Source organism: Nannobrachium achirus (genome assembly GCF_963921795.1).
Source record: "Nannobrachium achirus genome assembly, chromosome: 11".
Lineage (NCBI taxonomy): Eukaryota > Metazoa > Chordata > Actinopteri > Myctophiformes > Myctophidae > Nannobrachium > Nannobrachium achirus.
The window spans coordinates 35,100,088-35,121,699 of NC_137820.1; the positions used below are offsets into that span (position 1 = coordinate 35,100,088).

The following is a 21,612-nucleotide window of genomic DNA, read 5'->3' on the forward strand; positions in this document are numbered from 1 at the left end:
CGACAAGTGACCTCACCCTAAAGGGTGGGGTCGCGCCACAGTGATGTGGACATCAGGGGTGTGGACATCAGGGATCTCCATATATGGGCATAAAAGGGATTTGTTCCCCTGGCATCACCGGGATCTCTCTAACAGGGCATCATTAATATTGATGACAGAGAGACAGCCGCTGATCGGACTGTCCGCTTCCGGACGAAGCAAGCGGACACGGACGGGGACTGAGCGGGAGCTGATGTGTGAGTGGGAGCTGATGTGTGAGGACGGGCTGTGAGCGTGAGCGGGTGCTGATGTTTGAGGATGGACAGACGCTCGCTCGGCGGACGGCTGAGCGTCCGTCCGTCTGTCCGTCCCGTCCGTTTGTCCATCTGAGCGTCCGTCCGGGTAACATGTCATTAGGTTAAACACCCTTTGGATCGACCACTAAAACTTAACCCTCACCCTAACCCTCACCCTAAACCTAAACCTAACCCTAACCCCAAACCTAACCCTAACTCTAAACCTAACCCTAAACCCTAACCCTAACCCTCACCCTCACCCTCACCCTAACCTCAGTAACCTCAGTTCCTGCCGAGTTCGACCTATGGGGCAGTCCCCGTCCATCCGTCCGTCCGTCCGTCCGTCCGTCCGTCCGAGTGTCCGTCCGAGCGTCCGTCCGTCCGTCTGAGCGTCCGTCCGTCCGTCCGTCTGAGCGAGCATCCGTCCATCCTCAAACATCAGCTCCCGCTCACGCTCACAGCCCGTCCTCACACATCAGCTCCCGCTCACACATCAGCTCCCGCTCAGTCCCCGTCCGTGTCCGCTTGCTCCGTCCCGACGCGGACAGTCCGATCAGCGGCTCTTACTGGGGAACTCCATATATGGGCATACAAGGGATTCTGTTAGTGTGACATCACAGTGAAGACAGTGATGTCAGAGCGGCAAACCCATTCTGGTAGAGTGGTTCCCCTGACATCACAGTGACATAAGAGCATGATGACATCATGATGAAACATTTTTACGGTTTATAGTTTTGCCACCTAAAGAATTGTACGCGGACAAGCTGTAAACTGCGACCTTCGCAGTCCTGTGAGCAGGTAGATCTGCTGATTTGAATAGCCAACACATAAATGGATAAAGTGGTTAAAACGATTGTGCCCTATGTTAAATATTTTTGCTGGAGACCCTCTGGAACCCCCTCAGGGACCCTCTGGAGACCCCTCAAGGACCCCACTCTGAAAACCCATGGTGTATGTCATTACAGAGGTTACACTCTAACCACTAGTCAGACGTCTAGTGGTTAGAGTGTATACCCAGACATATATACTGTACACACATACATGCAGAGGTTGTGATTTGCCATCCAATTTGCGTGATTTTAGGCCAAAATCTGTAGGAGCAGTATTCAAAAATGTTTTGCAAAAACCGGCCTGAAGGGGACGCCAGAAGAGGGGCATGTGAGAAATCATGCAGAGGTTGTGATTTGCCATCCAAGTTGCGTGATTTTAGGCCAAAATATGTAGGAGAGGAGTCTTGTGTGTGTGTGTGTGTGTGTGTGTGTGTGTGTGTGTGTGTGTGTGTGTGTGTGTGTGTGTGTGTGTGTGTGTGTGTGTGTGTGTGTGTGTGTGTGTGTGTGTGTGTGTGTGTGTGTGTGTGTGTGTGTGTGTGTGTGTGTGTGTGTGTGTGTGTGCGTGCGTGCGTGCGTGCGCACCGTGCGTGTCTGTATCTCTCTCTCTCTCTCTCTCTCTGTGTCCTCAGATGAACTCCCTCTTCACCCAGTCACAGCCTGTTGGAGTGTTGTTGCCTTTTTACAACCAGCTCTGATTGGTTCAAGGATCCACAATGTCACATCGGGACCGCCTCTCCCTCTGGCCTCATCCAATCGCATCGCACAGGAGTTGTGGTTATACGCCCTGATGCAGAAATGGCTGCGAAGGAGAAGCCAGCTGAGGGGACTGAAGGTGCAGTATTTACCTTGTTTCTGAATTCTCTACCTATGTCTGCTCTTATACAATGTTGTAGCATATACCGTTCATTTGTAATTGAACAAGTTATTAATTCAAACCTTTTTGGGAAATAGCAGATCTACAAATAGCTTGTCTGTCTGTCTGTCTGTCTGTCTGTCTGTCTGTCTGTCTGTCTGTCTGTCTCTCCCTCTCTCTCTCTCTTTGCTTTAGTATTTCCATTTCCCCCCGTCTGTACTTTATATCTTTAAATAGCATACCGGTAGGTAAAATAAAAGGCTTTAAAGGGATATTTCACATTCAAAACAAATGTTGCGTCATTTTATTGTCGACTCAGGCTCATGTGAACAGTCATGACAGTTTCAGAGTTGGTCAATTCAGTATTTCGACATCTGATATTAATTTTATCAAACATGCCCCTTTCTATACAAACTCATTGTAACATCAAACTACATTTTTAACCATGATAGATTCATCAAAAACACCCGTCCTTGGTTCTGGTGACTCATACTCATATTTTTGATTGGTACTTCTGGAAGGAGCTAAGCTCCAAAATCTGTCTTTTTCCGATCCCCAAAAAATCTCCGGTCCAATATCCAATATCCCCCTCTTCTCTGTTGCCTAGAACTGGAAGATTGATTTTGGGGTTTGTATTGTAAAGTACAATGTGTGATGTCATCAAACCAATTTTATCAACTGGCCCTTTGCCTACAGGTTCAGCTATTTTAGTAAATATACTTCAGTCAGGACAAATCATGAATGGATAGAATATTTTCTATTGAATTTAAAATTAGCAATATATTTATTATGTTTTGGCAATGAATTGGTTCTGCTTTTAGATAGGCCTACTCTGAAATGTTGCATCTCCCCAACCATAGGGACTCCAAATTCCCTGCACATAAACAGCAGATCCAAAAAAGGCCGGTGGTAGCTGGGGTGGTGGAGGGGTGAGCAGCAATTCTTTAGCAGACATTTACTAGTTTGAAAGAAATGTATGCTATGTTCCGTTTACATTAACGCAGCATTCAAGAGAATATTGCCTTTTCCAAACTCTCCTGAATGTGATTGCAGCATTTTATGTTGAAAGAATTGCATCTCCAGCATTGTCTTGAATCTTAGTTGAGTGCGGCATCACACATTGAAAAATACCCGATCTACAAGCTCCAAGCTCGATCGGCTATTTTCACCAAAATTGCCCTTTTAGAAATTTTAGCCCCTGACCCTGTAACATTCTCTGCACATCCCTAGTTACCAACGTGGGCTGAGGCGGCCCAATGAACGACCTTCAACAACTGCACAGAGTTTCCCGACAGAACTTGCTCTGTGCATGTCTGACAAGCACAACGCTCATTTGGTAACTGTGTCCATTGGTAGAGGTCTGAGCAGGAGCGGAGGGAGGAGAAAGCCAGCGGATCGATGGAGGAGGAGTAGGAGAGGAGGAGGAGATCTAGCGTGGAGATCTCCACCTCCTCAGATGGGGAGCCCCTGAGCCGTGTTGACTCTGAAGACAGGTTGGTTCCCACCCATCGGCCCAACCATCTCATCTCAGCCTTCGCAGCCCACCCAATCTGACCCCTTAATTTGGCAACCGTTGCGGGAGGTCCGGGTAGAATCGAATTGATTAAGACTTATCGATCAATTTTCCATTCTAAATACATTTCTGAATCCTCCAGACCACCTGCTTCAATAGACATACATGTTGCCACCCTCACCACATAACTGGCGCTCCATCCCTGTTCCAACTGTTCTTCAGTGTCGCATTGGTCATTGCATGCAGTCAGGGGTGTCGCACCAAATTCTGGATGCAAGGATTCACTGCGTTATTTTGTGCTTTAACTATTGAAAAATAGCAGATATACAAGCTCACAGCGTGGCACTGGGTGCCGCGCTGCGAGTTTGTAGATCTGCTATTTTTGAAAAATCGTGAAAATGTTTTGCAAGTCTTTGAATGATGTTTCTATGTCAGTGGTGCTCAAACTTTTTCAAGTGAAGGACCCCCAAAATGATATGTATTTGGCCACAGACGTCCGTCTCAAAATATTTAGTTCCAGGGACCCCCAGAAGCAAAATTTGAGTTACAAATGTTTGCTTAAAAAATACACAGGCCTATATTCAAAGATTTGCACACATTTTCACAACTTTTCAAAAATAGCACTGTGAGCTTGTAGATCTCACCCCTGCATGCAGTAAAACACTGTAGGCCCAGAGACTGTTTAGGAGCACGCACAGGCGCATCAATTAAAAACAACCCTTCATTTTAATTACATTCACCAATGCAACACTGCCGTTCTTCAACCTGCGAGCCAGCGCGACCCTGTCCACGTCCGGCAGAAAAAGGTCGACCGCCGACCTTCCCCCAAACGCAGACACAGAAATAAAAATTAATGGCTGATCCGCAAGCTCGCTACAAGCTCGCGGATCTGCCGTTTATTTCTGCGACGGAGCGGAAAACAGACGCGAAACGGGAGCACCTACTCGGCACTAAAGCTAAGCGGCTAACCGGCTAACCGGTCTAACAGTATAATATTAAATAATATGTCAAAAAATGTCACGTCTGTACTTTTGTGTTCATGCTGGGGTCTTCAGTAGGGGGTTCAGGACCCCACAGAACCCTAGCATCCCTATTCTGAGAGGAACATTAGCCCAAAATGGTAGATGGGCAATTTTCAGCAAAGAGCAGCCCAAGTATAAGTTTTCCAAATACTGAGGGTTTAAGTGGTTAACTGACACATACACATTAACGTGAAACCAACACAACGCTACACATTCACAGTGTAATGTCAAACAAACCTGCTATCTATGAAAAGAGACGAGTGATTAGACGTTATTTTCACTACTTATTAAACATTTGTGCTCTAATTTATGGCATTTCTTAGATATTTCTTAGATTTCTTCATGAAGTTACTGAAAAAGAAATCTTAATATTGTGTGTGTTAAAAACAAGAAAATGTTTCCTTTTTTGGGAATATATATATATATTTTTTTAAATAATATTTGTAATAATAATAATTAAAAAACAAAATGTAAGAAAGCAAAAACAAAGGGACCCATAAAAATGTGTCTGCGACCCCCAAATGGGTCCAGACCCACTGTTTGGGAACAAGTGCTCCGAATAGCATCTAGTTCTCAAACTTTGAAATTTGAAGGTCTCCCCTTAACTTTGACAGTGTACAAATCCAAGGGTCCATTTGGTTCCATTTGTACACTGTCAAAGTTACAGAATTGTAAGGGTCAATTTAGACCCCCATAAAGGAACCTAGAGAGTCCCTGAAATCCACTTTGAGAAACACTGATCTAAAATGTTCTATTTTGCTGGTTCCAGCTGGAGGGTCCCAAGCCGTGTGCGTACCCCTGCCTGTGGGAGCGGTGTCTGCAGTGCTTCAGCTCCAGCTCTGAGCTTGCCGCACACATCAGGAGTGCCCACGTTGACGGGCAGAGAGGCCGGGTCAGTTCACATCGCTGTCGTCCCCTGGCTCCCTCTAGGGGAGACGTCGGGAAACTGCATTCTACACATTAGTGATGTGCGGGTCAGGTCTTTTCATAACCCGCACCGCCCACAGCCTGAGCAACTTGCATTGAAATGAATAGCTGAGGGCGGGGCTATCCGCTCTCTACTCTATGATTAGAACAAACACAGGACAATTCTTTCCACATTTTGTACTTTTCCTCCTTTGTACTGTACATATACAGAATAGTGTTTGTGTGTGTTGGATGACATGTATTATGTAAATTTGTATGCTATGTGTATGCTATGTGTGCCTTACAAATGACCAGAGGTCGGCTAATACTGATTCTGTTTAAATGTGTGGCTTCAGTCCAAATCAATTCACAGCTGAACTGAATCATTTATCACAATCTGCCTCTGAACGTGCGTGCATGTGTGTTTGTGTTTGTGTGTGTGTGTGTGTGTTTGTGTGTTTGTTTGTTTGTGTGTGTGTGTGTGTGTGTGTGTGTGTGTGTGTGCGTGTGTGTGCGCGTGTGTGCGTGCGTGCGTGCGTGCACGCGTGACGTGCATGCGTGTGTGCGTGCGTGCGTGTGCAGGTTCATGTGTGTCTATGGAAGGGCTGTAAGGTGTACAACACTCCTTCCTCCTGTCACAGTTGGCTCCACAGGCACATGTTGATGCACAGCGGAGACAAACCCTTCAAGGTAACACGCACGTCATGACATAATAAAACAAATACTCTTTATTTGGCTATTAATACTTGCACCAGCAGAGTGCGCAAGTACTGTGTTCGGTGTTTGTGTATCTGTGTGTCTGCCCAGTGTAATCCCACTGACTGTCACATACGGGCCGTAGCCATGAAAATGTAGAATTATGAACTATGAAATGAACTAGTTCATTTTAGAAGTTTTGAACTTGAACTAGTTCATGTTGAAAGTGAACTTTACCAACACTGCTCCAGGTGTTAAATAATGATATAGTATGTAAAATGTTGTCATACGGTTTTATCCCTTATTGTAAGATTTGTACACTTACATATACATTTGATATGATTTTATATTTGATATGGTTTTAAATGGTTTTATTCCTTGAATGCATTGTATTTATTGTAAGATTTGTGCAACATTTTTAAACTCCTCAATAACCCTAAATGTCCATGGACCACACTTCGAGAACCAATGAAGTAACCAATGGGAGCTCTTCTTCCACCAGTAACCTATTGGATTTTTTTGTGGCTGACCTGCAGTGCATGGTGGGGAGCTGCAATTCCAGCTTTGCCAGCCAGATGGGGCTGGCGCGCCACGTTCCCGGCCACTTCAGCGCGAAGAGCACGTCCAAGCTGGCCAGTCAGAGCAAAGCGAAGGAGGACTCACCGAGAAAGGCAGGGCTTAAAAAGAGGACAAAGATGAAGAATAGAGAGGAACAGTCTTTACGTACGTATACTCTCTTACTGTCACATAAGGATGTCTTAAACGGCCATCAAAGTATCTCAAAAGTAGCTTACCTTTGCGATTGTATAGAAAAAATATCCATCAATTATTTCCAACCGCAATCTTTTGTAAAATACAGGCGTATCTGTCACAGAGTTGTGAAAAAAAAAAAAAAAACAGACGGCTGGGCGGATTGAACGAGGCTGAAGTCCGGCAGTCCAAAACTGCCGGACTTTTCTTACCTTTTAACATGGGCGTGTAGGGATCATGCACCACATGTTCACAGCTTTCAAACAAAAAAATACGCTTGGAAATCCGTGCATTCGTTCCCAAGTTAGCTTCAGCTGTGTTTACACAGTAAGCAAACGCAAACAGGATCAGGAAGTCGATGATCGGTTAGTCCTGCCTACAGCCGGAAACGGAAATGTGTCCGTTTCCAGTTTTGCACAAATGGGGAAACTTCGGTTTGGCAGGGAATGAGTATTTGAGTATTCATGTATTTGAGTATATCAATGCACTGCTGAGATTTTGCAAAAATGTTGCACACTGTCTTCAAATGCTGGAAAAAAATGTGAAATTCAACGTTTTTCTTTTTTAGGTTTGTCAGCCTTTAAAATATGGTCTCTCTCATTCTTGAACATAAATATAGCCTGATGAAGGTCTAGAAAAAAGTTGTAATTTCCCATTAAAAGATTTGTTTTATTTTATTTTTTATTTATTTTTATTCTTTTAATTCTTTTAGTTTTTGGTATTTTCCTCAACACACCTGTCGCCTTTGTAGGTGTGCAAGAGACTTCCTAGTTCCTAAAAACGTAGTAGAGTAAAAAGTACAATAATATATAGACATATATTATATGTTTTTGAATGTAATGTGAAAGTATCCAAAATAGGTGCAGTACAGATACAAAAAAGTCGCTATTTTCAGCCTTATCTATGGCACAATTTCTGTCTACTCAGTCTGTCTCAGAGGAGGGCTGTGGACAGTTCAGAAACCCTCCTACCAATGACATCATCATTGGGGATCCTCAGTAATTTACTTGAGTGTACATTTTTCAATACTTTTACATATCAGGGGCAAATATTGTACTTTTACTCCACTCCAATTATTTGAAAACTTTAGTTAAAAGTTTCTTATAGTAGATACTGTACTATGTTTTATTACTAAACATTTTATACATTGGCTGTTCAAAAAATAGAAGATCTACAAGCTCACAACGCATTGTGAGCTTAGCCCCCTACCTCTTCATCATAGTTCTAGATTATGCGCTCAGGAAAGCCATAGGTGGACGAGAACAAGAGCTTGGCTTCACGCTAACACCAAGGAGGTCAAGGCGGCATCCCGCAGTAGTTCTGACAGACCTGGACTATGCGGACGACATCAGCCTGCTCTCCGACAGCATGGAACAAGCACAAGAACTCCTGAACAGGGTGGAGATAGAGTGTGCCAAAGTTGGTCTCAGGCTAAATGCTAAGAAAACTGAGGTTATCACCTATAACCTACCTGATCACTCACCTCCGACAACAACAGAAGGAGCTGTGTTGAAGGAAGTCAAGGACTTCAAGTACCTGGGCGCATGGGTCGACTCAACTGAGAAAGACCTTAAAGTAAGGAAGGCACTCGCTTGGAGGGCCCTGAACGGCATGAACAGTGTATGGAACTCTAGCCTCCCCCGCCAAATCAAACTTAGCTTCTTCTTTGCAACAGTGGAGTCTGTTCTCCTCTATGGCAGTGAATGCTGGACCCTGAAGCCAACCCTGCAGAAGTCTCTAGATGGGTGCTACACTAGAATGTTGCGTGCAGTACTCAACATCAACAGGAGTGCACATGTTACCAACAGGAGCCTGTATGAGGGAATACCAAGGGTAAGCGAGAAAATTGCCACCAGAAGAATGAGACTAGCAGGACACTGCCAAAGACACCAGGAGCTTCCAGCCAGCAAATTGGTACTGTGGGAGCCAACACATGGGCACCGGTCGCGAGGACGTCCCACAAAAACATAAGTGGACGTACTCAAGGAAGACGTAGGGACACAGAACACCAATGAGCTGGCCAGATGTATGGAGAACCGAGATGACTGGAAACAACGATGGAGGGCTCGTCTGAGGACGACCTAGAGAGTGGGCTTGTAGACGACGTATGTGTGATGTGTATTCTGTGAACTTATAACTTCAGACTCAGCGTCCCTCCAGGCTATGGGATGAAGTCCCATACTTGGAAGGCCAGTCTGGAGACATGTGGAAACTCAATATATCAGCGGGACTGATGTCATCAAAATGTGGTAGGCCAACCCGGCCTGGCGGAGATAGGCGCCCCCACTGAGCGCCGCTCCGTCTAGTTTGGAGTTTTTGATTTAAGCTCCACCTTTAATTGTATCACACATACACACGCACGCACACACACCTTTGTGTTACTGTACTTCTGACGACATCAACAATTCTGGTCGGCATCGTAAATAACGGTAAATACCTAAAAATAAATAGCTCTACTATTTTCAGGTGGCATTAGCTCCTACTCCATAGTATGACTAAAAGGAGGCCAAAATAGACAATTTTTGGGGGGCTAAGTTACAGGGTCTTAGTAAGGTTTATCTTATTTAATCCTCTCATTAACTGACACACAGTGTTATTTTTATGTCAATAGTCATAAACCTTTTGGGTGAAATGATTAAGAAATATCATATTAGTTTTGTTTTGGATCAGTTTTTTTCCTTCCTCTTTTTTCTGTTTTCTAAAAACAAAACAAAGATCACACCTAGTGTGAAGTGCACAAAAAAAAAGAAAAAAAATCAACCATCCTAAAATGTTGATACAAGTCACAGGTATAGTAATAGAAATGTGTATCTCATCTCATCTCAGTCTGCCTGTCTGTCTGTCTGTCTGTCTGCCTGCCTGTCTGTCTGTCTGCCTGTCTGTCTGCCTGTTTGCCTGCCTGCGTGTCTCTCCAGCGATGAACACCCCTCACGACTTCTTCGACGCTCAGACGATGGACGTGATCGGCGACCGCATCGTGCGTCTCAACCTGGCCACGCACATCGACACCCTGGGACACGGACACCGACACCCTGGGACACGGACACAGCGTCGTCTTCCACAGCACCGTGAGTCTGACAGTGATTTAATTTCAGTTTCACTTTTCATGTAGGTGACAGGCAGGGGCCTTGCTCCAATCATAAGTGGGGGCGGGCCTTGTGCGTGTAAGGCCCGCCCGCCCACTTGACCATGATTGGAGGAAGGCCCCACTCTATCCCGATTGGAGGAAAACCTGTCTCCTCCGCCAAAACTGAAACTGCTTTTTCTCGCAGGGGACAAGGCTGAAGTCAAAATATGGGCCAAACGCTCTATAGTAACTAGTACTATCAGAACATAACACTCTATAGTAACTAGTGCTATCAGAACATAACACTCTATAGTAACTATCAGAACATAACACTCTATAGTAACTATCAGAACATAACACTCTATAGTAACTAGTGCTATCAGAACATAACACTCTATAGTAACTAGTACTATCAGAACATAACACTCTATAGTAACTAGTGCTATCAGAACATAACACTCTATAGTAACTATCAGAACATAACACTCTATAGTTGCGACCGTCAGGTCGCAGTTTAGTATCAAAACCTCCACCGGCCGTCCGTCCGTTGGTCGGTCACACGTCACACGTCACACCTTTGCCCTGCTCATATCTCCGCATCAGTATGACATCACACTGCTGACATCAGTATGACATCACACCGTACACAAATGACCCTTATATAAGACCGGCATTATCTACCGACAGATTAGTAACAAGATGTCAAAATCGTCTAGGAAGGATGGTGTGAGTCATGCTGGCACCCTTCGCGGCAGGAGGAAGCTGGTGTAATCGACCCCTTGGCTTGTCGGGACCCCTGCCTACTAACGGGGTTGCAGGCTATCACCTCAGACTAGAACCCGTACTGGGTGGACGACACCAGCCCATTGACAAGAGAGAGGCCTTGATGTCCCTTTACTCTTTGATGGGGTGGCCAGTTGACTAAGAGTTTCCGTTCGGGCCTTCTCAATATTGTACAGATTTCCACGGGAAATCTGGGGGTGGCTGTTACAAAGACCCTCACTCACCTTCACGTCATGTGGCTAGTCGTTAGGTAGCCATAGTTACACGTTGAAGGTTGAATCTCCAGATATGGAGATAACCAACACATCCCTCCATATATGGAGATAACCGACGGGTTCTCACTAAGTCTGACCTCACAAGCCCCATATTTGGACACGAACAACATATAACTCCATATATAGAGACATAGCTGCTGACATCAGTATGACATCACACTGCTGACATCAGTATGACCCTTATATAAGACCGGCATTATCTACCGACAGATTGTGGAGATAAGCGACCAACGGTCGCTTATCTCCCGATTAGGGAGTCTTACTGGTAACTAGTGCTATTCAGAACATAACACTATAGTAACTAGTGCTCTCAGAACATAGTTTTGTTATTGTTTTAATTAAATGAAATCTCTTACCCTACCTTTAAAGTTATACCATGTAACTTTTTTTATAAAACAAATCTTAAAATTGTCCTAACTCTTAAATCGCTAAAGTTTTAGAACACCCACTCCGTTATTTTCAGCTTCTGAAGCCTTCTCTTGTATATATTTTCTTCTAGCAGTGACAGGGGCGGGATTTCCCGGCAAAATGACGTCATCATACACTACCGGCCAATCACAGCGAGGGTTATACACTGCCGGCCAATCACAGCCAGAGATGGGCAGTATTTGAAATACATGTATTTGAAATACGTATTTGAAATACTTTTTTGTATTTTGTAATTTGTATTTGGCTGGGACGGAAAAAATTGGATGTAATTTGTATCAAAATACTTTCAGGTCTAGTATTTTCTGTATTTGAAATACAAAATACTTTTTATGTAATTTTATTCTCAAATGGACACATTTTAAACATTCACAAAGGTTTAAACTGTAGGGGGAAAGACACATTTTCTTTCAATCTAATTTGCTGTTGGTTTGTGTGTGATACAGCCATAGCACTTGACTTTGGTTTGCTTCAAATGTATTGTGCATTATGATTACAATTTCGAATTACTTGCGCGCAAGTACTGCGTTCATCTGCGTATGTATGTATGTAGGTTGGTAGGTAGCTGTGTGTGTTTAAGCATGTAGCACAATAAGGGACCAGCATTTCTGGCAATGTCATCATTAACAGCCAATGAGGGACCAGCATTCCTGGTGATGTCAGTGATGATATCACTGCCATCGCCAGTGGTGATGCCAGTGGTGAGCGCACCTCATGGCGTGCTCTGCTGGCGTGCAAGCAGGCCATACATGGCCTACTTGTGCACAAGGAGCAAGTTGGCACCTCAACAGAGTGCAGTTTTAGTAATTATAAGGCTGGCAGAGCGGGTTTTGCACTCTATGAAGTACTGGCGCAGAGGCAACTGTGCATTCAGTCTCATGCCATAGTTCCTTTAGAAGATAACGGTAAAGTGGGTTCCAGACGATACGCGGTCACCGCCTCCTAGTAATTCATTTTCAATGAGAGGCGGGCGGCTATTTCTGCCACGCAGCGAAGTTTTGAGGCGGCGAGGCGAGCGGGCGCAGTCCCGTGAAAATCCCCGCGAGCGTGCTCGTTTGTGCATGCGTACATGGGCAGTGAGAGATGGATTGTGTTCATCTTTGTGAAATAACTTGTGGCGTTTACTCACTGAGCAAGTGTGTTTGTGTCTCACCGCGGTGCGGTAACCCAAGCGGCAGCCGTAGCGTTGACCGCTTATCGTGTGGAAGGCACTTCTGGCCTGAGCTCTCACACACTGGCACACAGTGGTAAACATTTAGGCAGCCTGCTCAAGACTAACACCATAGTATGGTCAATTTAAGTGCCTTCCACACGATACGCGGTCACCGCTATGGCTGCCGATTGGGTCAGCGGTTACCGCACGCGGTATTTCACAAAGATGAACACAATCCATCTCTCACCGCCCACATATGCATGCACAAACTAGCACACTCGCGGGGAATTCACGGGACCGCGCCCGCTCGCCTCGCCAGTTAATTTAATACTTGGCAGTCAATCTATAAAAGTACTAATCATTGCATCAATTTTTATAAAAAGTATTTATGTATTTTCAAAATACAAAATACGTATTTGAATCTTAAATACATTTCTCTGGCCTGTATTTATATTTCGTATTTTGATACATTTTTTGACCCAGTATTTGTATTTTGTATCAAAATACTTTTCAATGTATTTTCGCCCATCTCTGATCACAGCGCATCTTGAAGTGGGGTCGCTAGCTATCACAATAGGGCGGCCATATTTGTAGGCGCCCGTGTGTCTCTATCTATACTCGGGTGAAACACTCCGTTTCTCCGGAATGCCTGAACGCACAGGAACCAGGGACCCCTCCAAAGATAGATCTCGGCAAGATGGAGGCAGACGCGGGGGTGACGCGGGGGTGTGAGGCCCTGTCCGCGGCGAAAAACGGCCGAAAGACGCGGACGCTACTGACCACTAGTTGAGCAACTTACACAGTATAGCTTTAAGTAAAAGTATCAAGTACAAACAAAAGTCTGGATTTAAAAAAAGCAAGTGTACTTATGCAGAATGTCCAAGTTTTCAAATGCTTACAGTCTTTTGAAAATAGCAGATCTACAAGCTCACAATGTGAGCTTGTAGATCAGCTATTTTCGGCAAAGAGCTTTGGTGTAGAGGTGAAAAAGAGCAGACTAAGTACAGAGTGAAAGGTCAAGTTTATTAAGTATTGACGGTTCAAGTGGTTTAATATCTGTAAAACAAATTGACATGAATCCAAAATACACTGATGACTGCGCTGTCAAACAATGAAACGAAATGGTATCTCTGATAAGGTTGTGGGGGTCCCTGCTTCATCTCTCTCTCTCAACTAAGGGGTCCTTGGCCTGACAACGTTGAAGACCCCTGTCCTAAATTAATAATAGTGTCACAAAGAAGTTGCGAAAACGGCAGTTCTAACAGAGGTCCAAAAACGTTTTGAGCTGGTAAATTATTTCAAGTAAAGGAATGTTTTAAGTTTGTCAAAGCTTTGCTATGGTACTTGCATCTGCGGGGGAAGTGGTCATGTTTACGCTGAAGTATTTTTATTTATTGCTCCGCCAAACTGCGTCATCCACATGTTGACCTCTGACCTCTGTGGTCGACCTCTCCCTCCTCTGCATTCTTCACTTCCTTGTTTTGGAAGAACCATAATATCCATCCATCACCCCCCCCCCCCCCCCCAACAGTGTTATTCTCTCTCTCCCCCTCTCTCTGTCTCTTTCTCTGTCGGTCTCTCTCTCTGTCTGTCTCTCTCTCTTTCTTGGTCTCTATTGTTAGAGGCACTAGACCAGTGGTTCTCAAACTTTTGACTAGGAAATACTGACATCAAATACTGACAGGTTGACTAGAAAATACTGACATCAAAAGTCCTGTTTTTATGTCAATATGTTAAAAGCAAGTAGCCTGTTTTCTATTCAGTAACAGTAAAACATATTACTTCACTTGGTTTAAAGCTTTACAGAGCAGCACGTTCACATACTGTACATGTGTCAATGTTTTATCATTAAAACATAACAGTAAGGTGAATGTTTCCATTTTCTCTCAAGCAACCCCTGTATAGTACCTCTGCGTACCCCTAGGGGTACACTTACCCCCATTTGAGAAACACTGCACTAGACAACATATGGCATTTGTCCACTAGGTGTCACACTTTTACAACATATAGACATGTTAACATTAAACTCTGTTTCACCTCCTCTCTGTCTGTCTGTCTGTCTGTCTGTCTGTCTGTCTGCTCCTGGGAGGAGAGGTCTCCTCACAGCAAGACACACAGTAATGAACATGAAAGACAGTAGTGTGTGTGTGTGTGTGCGCGCGCGTGTTGGGATCATTTGGGAATGGGAATTAGGCTAATGTTTAGACACATAAAAGTTCAAACAAAGACCTCCGCGGAAATGTACGTAAAAACCAGGACGAGAGCAGTGTTTTGATTGGACAAGGCGGCTACTGTACATCCAGCTGTGTTGACAGCTGTTGACCGCTGTGTCCCTCCCCCTCCCCATTGAACTGAAAAAGAGGTGGGCACTATTTGAGTACTACTTGAATAGAGTAGTACTGCCTGAATACCAGCGTCCACAGTTCCTCTCCTCTCCTCTCCTCTCCTCTCCTCTCCTCTCCTCTCCTCTCCTCTCCGGCCGCTCAGGAATCATCAGAGATAATTTATTTTTGTGTGCGTAAGAACAGAGTTCTTCACGTGTGAGCTCATCCCCCCGGAACCTAAAAATAGAACGAGTTGAACCGAAACCGGAGCATTGACGCAGGAGATGGTATCTGTCCCCTAGTGCTATGCAAAAAAAAAAAAAAAAACACAGGCCGGCTTCTAGTTCCAGACTGTGTGGTACAATTGTATTTTATAGTGTTTAAAAGGATCCCTGGCTAATAAGCCAAATATTCCTTGATGCAGTGGTTTTCAAGCTTTTTCATATCAAGCTCCACGTGCTTCACTGCACATACGTCTGTGGCCCCGGAGGAATGTCAGCTATGTGATGATAACTAATTTATATTAATTGCTGAGGTAGGGGTCATCAATGTGTCCGCACACGGACACGTGTCCGTAGCCAAACTTGTCTTGTCCGTGGCAAGTTTTAGATGTTCTGCTTTACGGCAAAATCTCGATAGTCCAACGTCAGATAGTCCAACGTCCCATTAGTCTGACGGTGGATTAGGTTTAGAGTTAGGGTTAGGTCTAAAGTTAGGGTTAGGGTTAGGCATAGTTTTACTGAGGTTACGGTTAGGATGTTCTTATTTTGATCATAAGACCCAATTACTGAATGTCAGGTTTCCAGGATTTCTATGTTTACTACACTTATTTACTACGACACTATGGCATATTAGTCCAACTAGTACTAGTGGTTCTCAAATGTTTTATTTACAAGGACCCCCTTAACTCTGAGAGTGTACCAATGGAACCGAATGGTCCATTCGGTTCCATTTGAACACTCTCAGAGTTACAGACCCGTTACAAATGGAACCAAATGGACCCGCAAGCCAGCATGGCGATGACCCCTGGACGTAACCTCGCTACACAAGCCTTTCCCACGTGGAAGAAAGCCTGGTATTCGTTCTAAACTGGTGTGATCCGGTTTAGAAAAAAGTAATAATCATGTTCCGGTGGTTGGTTCTGTCGTCGCATTGTCATTTCTCTTCCCCACATAATGCGTTCTCGGTAGTCACGCTACGAGTCCGAACGGATCGGAAACCCGAAAATAGTATTGATCCCAGACTAGGTGAGACATAGGTTTATGTTGTAGATCTGACCCCACTTTGACAACCACTGCTCCAGGCTACCATTCAGTCATTATTGACCTATAGGGACTACAGTAGCTGCCTCGTCCAATCAAAACACTGCCCCTGTCCCTCGTCCAATCAAAACACTGCACTTGTCTGTCATCTCATCAAAACACTTCTCTTGTCCAGGTTTATGTACATTTCCACTGAAGACATTGAGACTTTCCTTTGAACCTTCATGTTTCCAAACGTTTCTACCCAAATAATCCCACAGACGCACACGCACGCACGCACACACGCACGCACGCACAGACGCACGCACGCACGCACAGCACTGCATCTTTCAGCCAGGTGGCACAGTTTGTTCTACAGAGAATAAGGGTCAGTTTGCCTGTCTGTCCGAAGGTCAAAGTCAAGTTTATTATGTCCCATGCAGTCCCAAATTGTTCTACAGCAGATCAATAAATTAAATTAAAAATCACACCTAGTGTGAAGTGAGGGAAGAGGCAGAGGCTAATTTCTACAAGGGCCTTTTGGTGGAAATATCGAGAATAGACGACCTCCAAGCTCACAAGCGGTGTGAGCTTTGGAGGTCGACTATTTTCGGTGCGTGACATCACATTGAACTAAGCATAATCAAGTTAATACTGGAGATGTGGCATACGGCATTGATTTCTACACAGAAAGGGCAATTCTTTCAACATAAGAGAATGCATTCAAGTTCAGGAGAGTTTGGCCAAGGCAATTTTCTTGAATGCTGCCTATATGGCATGGAAAGGGGGGCATTTGCATTTCTTTCACCATAGTAAAAACATTCAGGGTCTGGAGAGGACACTTTTTACAGATAAAAGGGCAGGGGCTCAAGCCCCCTGATGTCTATTTGTGCACGTGCCTGTCTGGCTCCACTGAGTGAAGACCTCTCACCTCCATGCTCGTTTCTAATGTTAATGTACTGTAAATGTAATGTGCTGTGTTCAGAGAAAGGTGTTAATGAGAACTGCCTGTCTGTCTGAGTGTCTGTCTGTCTCTATGCCTGTCTTGCAGTCTTCCAGATGTGTGGGTGTGCGAGACAGAGAAGTCGCAGCTGAAGACCAAAGTGGTCCATCTGTCTCAACTCCCACAAGACACAGGATTCATCCTGGACCCCAACATATACAGGTATGTACGCACGCACGCACAAACGCGTACGCACGCACGCGCACGCACGCACGCACGCACGCACGCACGCACGCACACACACACACACACACACACACACACACACACACACACACACACACGCATGAATGGGTGAATAATGTGCATTGTGACAACCCTTTAGATCAAGGTGATATATAAATGCACTCCCCTTCCTCGAAATCTAGTGGAGTCCAAAGTGTATTTGTCTCTGAGATGTAGTGGAATGGGAAGTACACATACCAAGCAAATACAAATACTTAGTAAAGTACTGCTACAGATACTCAAAGAAATGTACTTAAGTAAATGTGTTTGGTTACTAGTGTCCACCACTGGTTAGGGATGGAGCCCTAAACAAGGGAAGCTCGATAACCCAATAACATATTTATCGAGTACCCGGTATCAATAAGCTTTGGGTTTATCAAGCTTGTTATTGAGCATAGCGGCCCATGATGTCATGTTTAAACAATCAACACAGGAGGCGATTAAGAAAGTATTACAGTACTATTCACAATATAAAGCCATTTAACACTTATTGCAGACTGATGAATGATTGTTTTAATGATATTTAATGATATTTGTTACTTTTGTCAATTGTAATCTTCATAGATTGTGGTCAGCAACAAACTCACAGTCGCAACAACTGGCCAATAAAAAAAAAAGATACCAGTTATGTTCTGAATTTGTTGACATACAGTATCTTTCCACACAATATTAGAAAAGGCTCAATAGTGGGCTTGATAAAAGCCCGGCTCAATAAGCAGGATCGATAAGGTGCTCATTATCAATAAAAATTAACAAGCTCCATCCCTACCACTGGTGCCATGCTGCTGTAGCCTGGCGTTGCTCATACTAATTCCTCACTGCATATCGGATATTAGTCTGGAATCACGAGCAGAATTTTCATTTCCAAGGGGTGGGTTAAAAAAATGGCTCTGGACACGATTGGTTAGACCAGACCAATGCTGGGCCCTGATTGGTCCCCCATATTTTGGGGGAGAGGAAATGGATTCACAATTGAGCGGGGCCAGACCCACATTCGCCAAGGGCAAGTTTTTTTCCCCAGGCGGATTGGTCTGTTTCCAGGCTAATGCTGCTGCACGTCATGGAAAACTAACGTAAAAAAAAGAAGAGAAAACATTGCCGGCTTTATGAGCGGATTGACCGTAAAAGATGAAAACACAATAAATCTTGAAAGCAGAACAAAGTGTGTAAAATAAATAACACACAGTGGCTGTCATCCTGGAGATATAACACTCTCACACGCATGCACACACACACACATAATATAAACAGTCAAAACCCACGTCCGAAGCTGGGCGCCATGCATGGGCGACCGGGCAGGGGCGTCACAATGCGGAGGGGCCTTATGTTATACTTTAGCTATTGAAAAATAGCAGATACAAGCTCACAGCACGGCACAGAGTGCCGCGCTGCAAGCTTGTAGATCTGCTATTTTTGAAAAGTCGTGAAAACGTGTGCAAATCTTTGAATATATGTATTTTTTTAAGCGAACGTTTAACTCAAATGTTGCTTCTGGGGGGTCCCTGCAACTAAAGATTTTGAGATGGGGGTCCGTGGCCAAATACATAGAAACATATGTTTTTCAAAAGAGCTTAGAAAGATTTGGAATGTTCAAGACTTGCACAAATTTTCACAATTAAAAAAAAATAGCAGATCTACAAGCTCGCGGTGCCGCGCTGTGAGCTTGTATCTGTTATTTTTTCAGTACACAGGGCCCAGAATTTGGTGCGACACCCCTGCTCACTCCCTGTCCACCTGAGAGCTCCACAGTCTGTTGATGCTTAAAAATAATAATAATAATAATAATCATTTACTGCCATGAAAAAGAACGATTTTCAAATTCTAGAATCGGAATATAATCTGATTCTGAACCTCCATGATGTTCAACTTCAGCAGCAGTGCAGCACTTGAGATTGGCTGCGCTGAACGGGACTCATTCCATATGCGAAAACAGACGATAATATGGATTTGGGAGCGTAATTACAACGCATGTTTCATTAAAAACAATATACACTGTATATATTAAAGTTGAAGGGTTTAAATATATATGAATACACACAGTATATTTGTTAAAGCAGGGGTCCACTCGGACCATTGCGGGTAATGCATTTCAGACCGCCCCGAATGAGACCCACGGCAGTTGGACGCTACCCGACCCTGTCCCGAAGGACAAGTCAATATTTTGGAACTGAACTGAACCGGTTCAGTTCTCGGTTCGGCTCTCAAGGTAATCAAGTCCTGGCAGTCCCGTGCTACCCTCTACCGCGATTGTAATTTCTCTGTCGAAAAAGCAGAATTTACATTACATTTGCTCGGATTACTTTTACTCAGAGCCTCGGAAAAAAGGAAAAAAATACATTAAAAAACCCTGTCACTTAAAATTAAATCATTGTTTAATCAACGGCATCCAATGTGTTAACGTGTGTTTCATGTTCTCTCTCCTCAGAGCTCCGCCTCATAAGTATATGAAAAGACGGTGAGTTGTAGCCTACATGAAAATATGAAATGAAAATATCAGTGGAGCTAAACTGTCACAATAACACATAATACACATTGAGCCAACAAGGCACAATATAAGCACCCTGACTCTGTTTGACGAGAATGGCACAGAGCTTTTATTTATATATATTATTTATATATATATATATATATATATATATATATATATATATATATATATATATATATTAGGGCTGGGACTTTAACTGATTAATTGCGATTAATTAATTACAGAAACTTCACGCGATTAAAAAAATGTACGCATTTTAATCGCACTTAGTTTTTGCACCACAGAACCTTCAGTTTCGGGCATACCGATCATAGCGATGCACCAACCAAGAAGAGACAACAAACGCAAAGGGAGAAGTAGCCGATCAGAGCGCTTTGCTTGGCCCAGTGGATGATTCACTCGTACAACAAAATGTGTTTTACTTGAAAAAAATGCTTCTCAGGTCAAATATCGATGTGCGATTAAAATGCGATTAATTGCGATTAATTAATCACAGAGCCTGTAATTAATTAGATTAAAAATTGTAATTGCATCCCAGCCCTAATATATATATATATATATATATATATATATATATATATATATATATATACCGGTATTATATATATATATATATATATATATATATATATATATATATATATATATATAGTTTAAAACAAAATGTAGGAGACAAAAAATATGTTTACCATAGAAATGTGTCCGCGAACCACAAATGAGTCCCGACCCTCTGTTTGGGAACAATAACAGTCTATGACATGTCTGCTGTGTGTCCACTTCTGCTTCATGTCTCCCGTCTGTCCCTCAGTCTCTTCTCTCTGGACTTAAAGGTGGTTCTCGTTCGTAGGGGGCACATCTAGACCGGCCGTCCATCCGTCCGTCTGTTAGAAGGAGTGAATACCGGAAGAGGAAAGACTCACAGCCAAGCAGCTCCCTTCTCTCGCCCCTCTCCCTGGCACATTTAGTTTTTGTTTGTTTGTTTGTTTTCCGCAGCTGGGAATACGCACAAAGCTACGGGGTCCTTGCCATGAAAATGTTTAAGAACCACTGGTTTAACAACAATAGGAATGGGACAGTGCGCCTCACAGGTCTGCATGTTATCTATGTATCTATGAAATAAAGTATATTTTAATCATGTCTATTCATGTGCAAATGCATGTATGAAACTATATGTATATTATAAATGATGTATTTTTTTATACCGCGTGTACTTTGTATTCTGACGTGTTATGTTACAATCCAAGGACACAGTACTTTAGTGACAAAAGTATAATTTAAAGAAATTGTGTGTAAGAATCATTTTAGTAGGTGACACCTAGTGGTAGATTTGTGTCCTTACAGGGTTTAATGATATTACAACGCGTCATCAGAAACCGTATTTATGAATGTCAAAATACATGCGTTTCCAGGTGCCATTTTGACAGGAGTGTCGGGGGTAGACTCACAAATAAGAAGAATAATGTTTGAAAATGTTTAGACAGAAATCAATGTTTGATTATGTTTAGAGAGAAATGAATAAATGTATATCGTCATATGCAGATAGATTGGCATATTATGTGTTGTTGTGATTATGTTACCTGTCAAAATAGTTCTCTAGAGTGACTGATACCCATGGGCACAGCACCAAAGGGAGATCAGTGGTGGAAAAAATATACTTTTTTGTTTTTACTCAAGTAAAAGGATCAATACTGAAATGAAGAAATACTCTGTTACGAGCAAAAGCCTGCAATTCATCAAAACATACCTATACAATACTATACACAAAATCATCAATACTAATAG

General features: G+C 43.4%; 1 protein-coding gene across 3 annotated transcripts; it reads left to right on the forward strand.

Annotated features, from left to right (window-relative positions):
• Window positions 1–1,894: 1,894 nt before the first annotated feature.
• LOC308294740 (zinc finger protein AEBP2-like) lies at window positions 1,895–21,356 on the forward strand. 3 transcript variants are annotated; one of them, XM_080737557.1, is made up of 10 exons: window positions 1,895–1,937; window positions 2,819–2,887; window positions 3,189–3,451; window positions 5,263–5,385; window positions 5,982–6,089; window positions 6,632–6,818; window positions 9,761–9,913; window positions 17,166–17,279; window positions 19,768–19,797; window positions 20,639–21,356. In XM_080737557.1, the coding sequence occupies exons 5-8, from the start codon at window positions 6,057–6,059 to the stop codon at window positions 17,207–17,209; spliced, it is 417 nt and encodes a 138-aa protein (XP_080593683.1). In that variant the 5' UTR covers window positions 1,895–1,937; window positions 2,819–2,887; window positions 3,189–3,451; window positions 5,263–5,385; window positions 5,982–6,056; the 3' UTR covers window positions 17,210–17,279; window positions 19,768–19,797; window positions 20,639–21,356. The 3 variants fall into 3 exon arrangements, with proteins under 3 accessions (XP_080593683.1, XP_080593682.1, XP_080593684.1); XM_080737556.1 differs by lacking the exon at window positions 2,819–2,887 and having other exon boundaries at window positions 1,896–1,937; XM_080737558.1 differs by lacking the exon at window positions 1,895–1,937 and having other exon boundaries at window positions 2,727–2,887.
• Window positions 21,357–21,612: the final 256 nt, after the last annotated feature.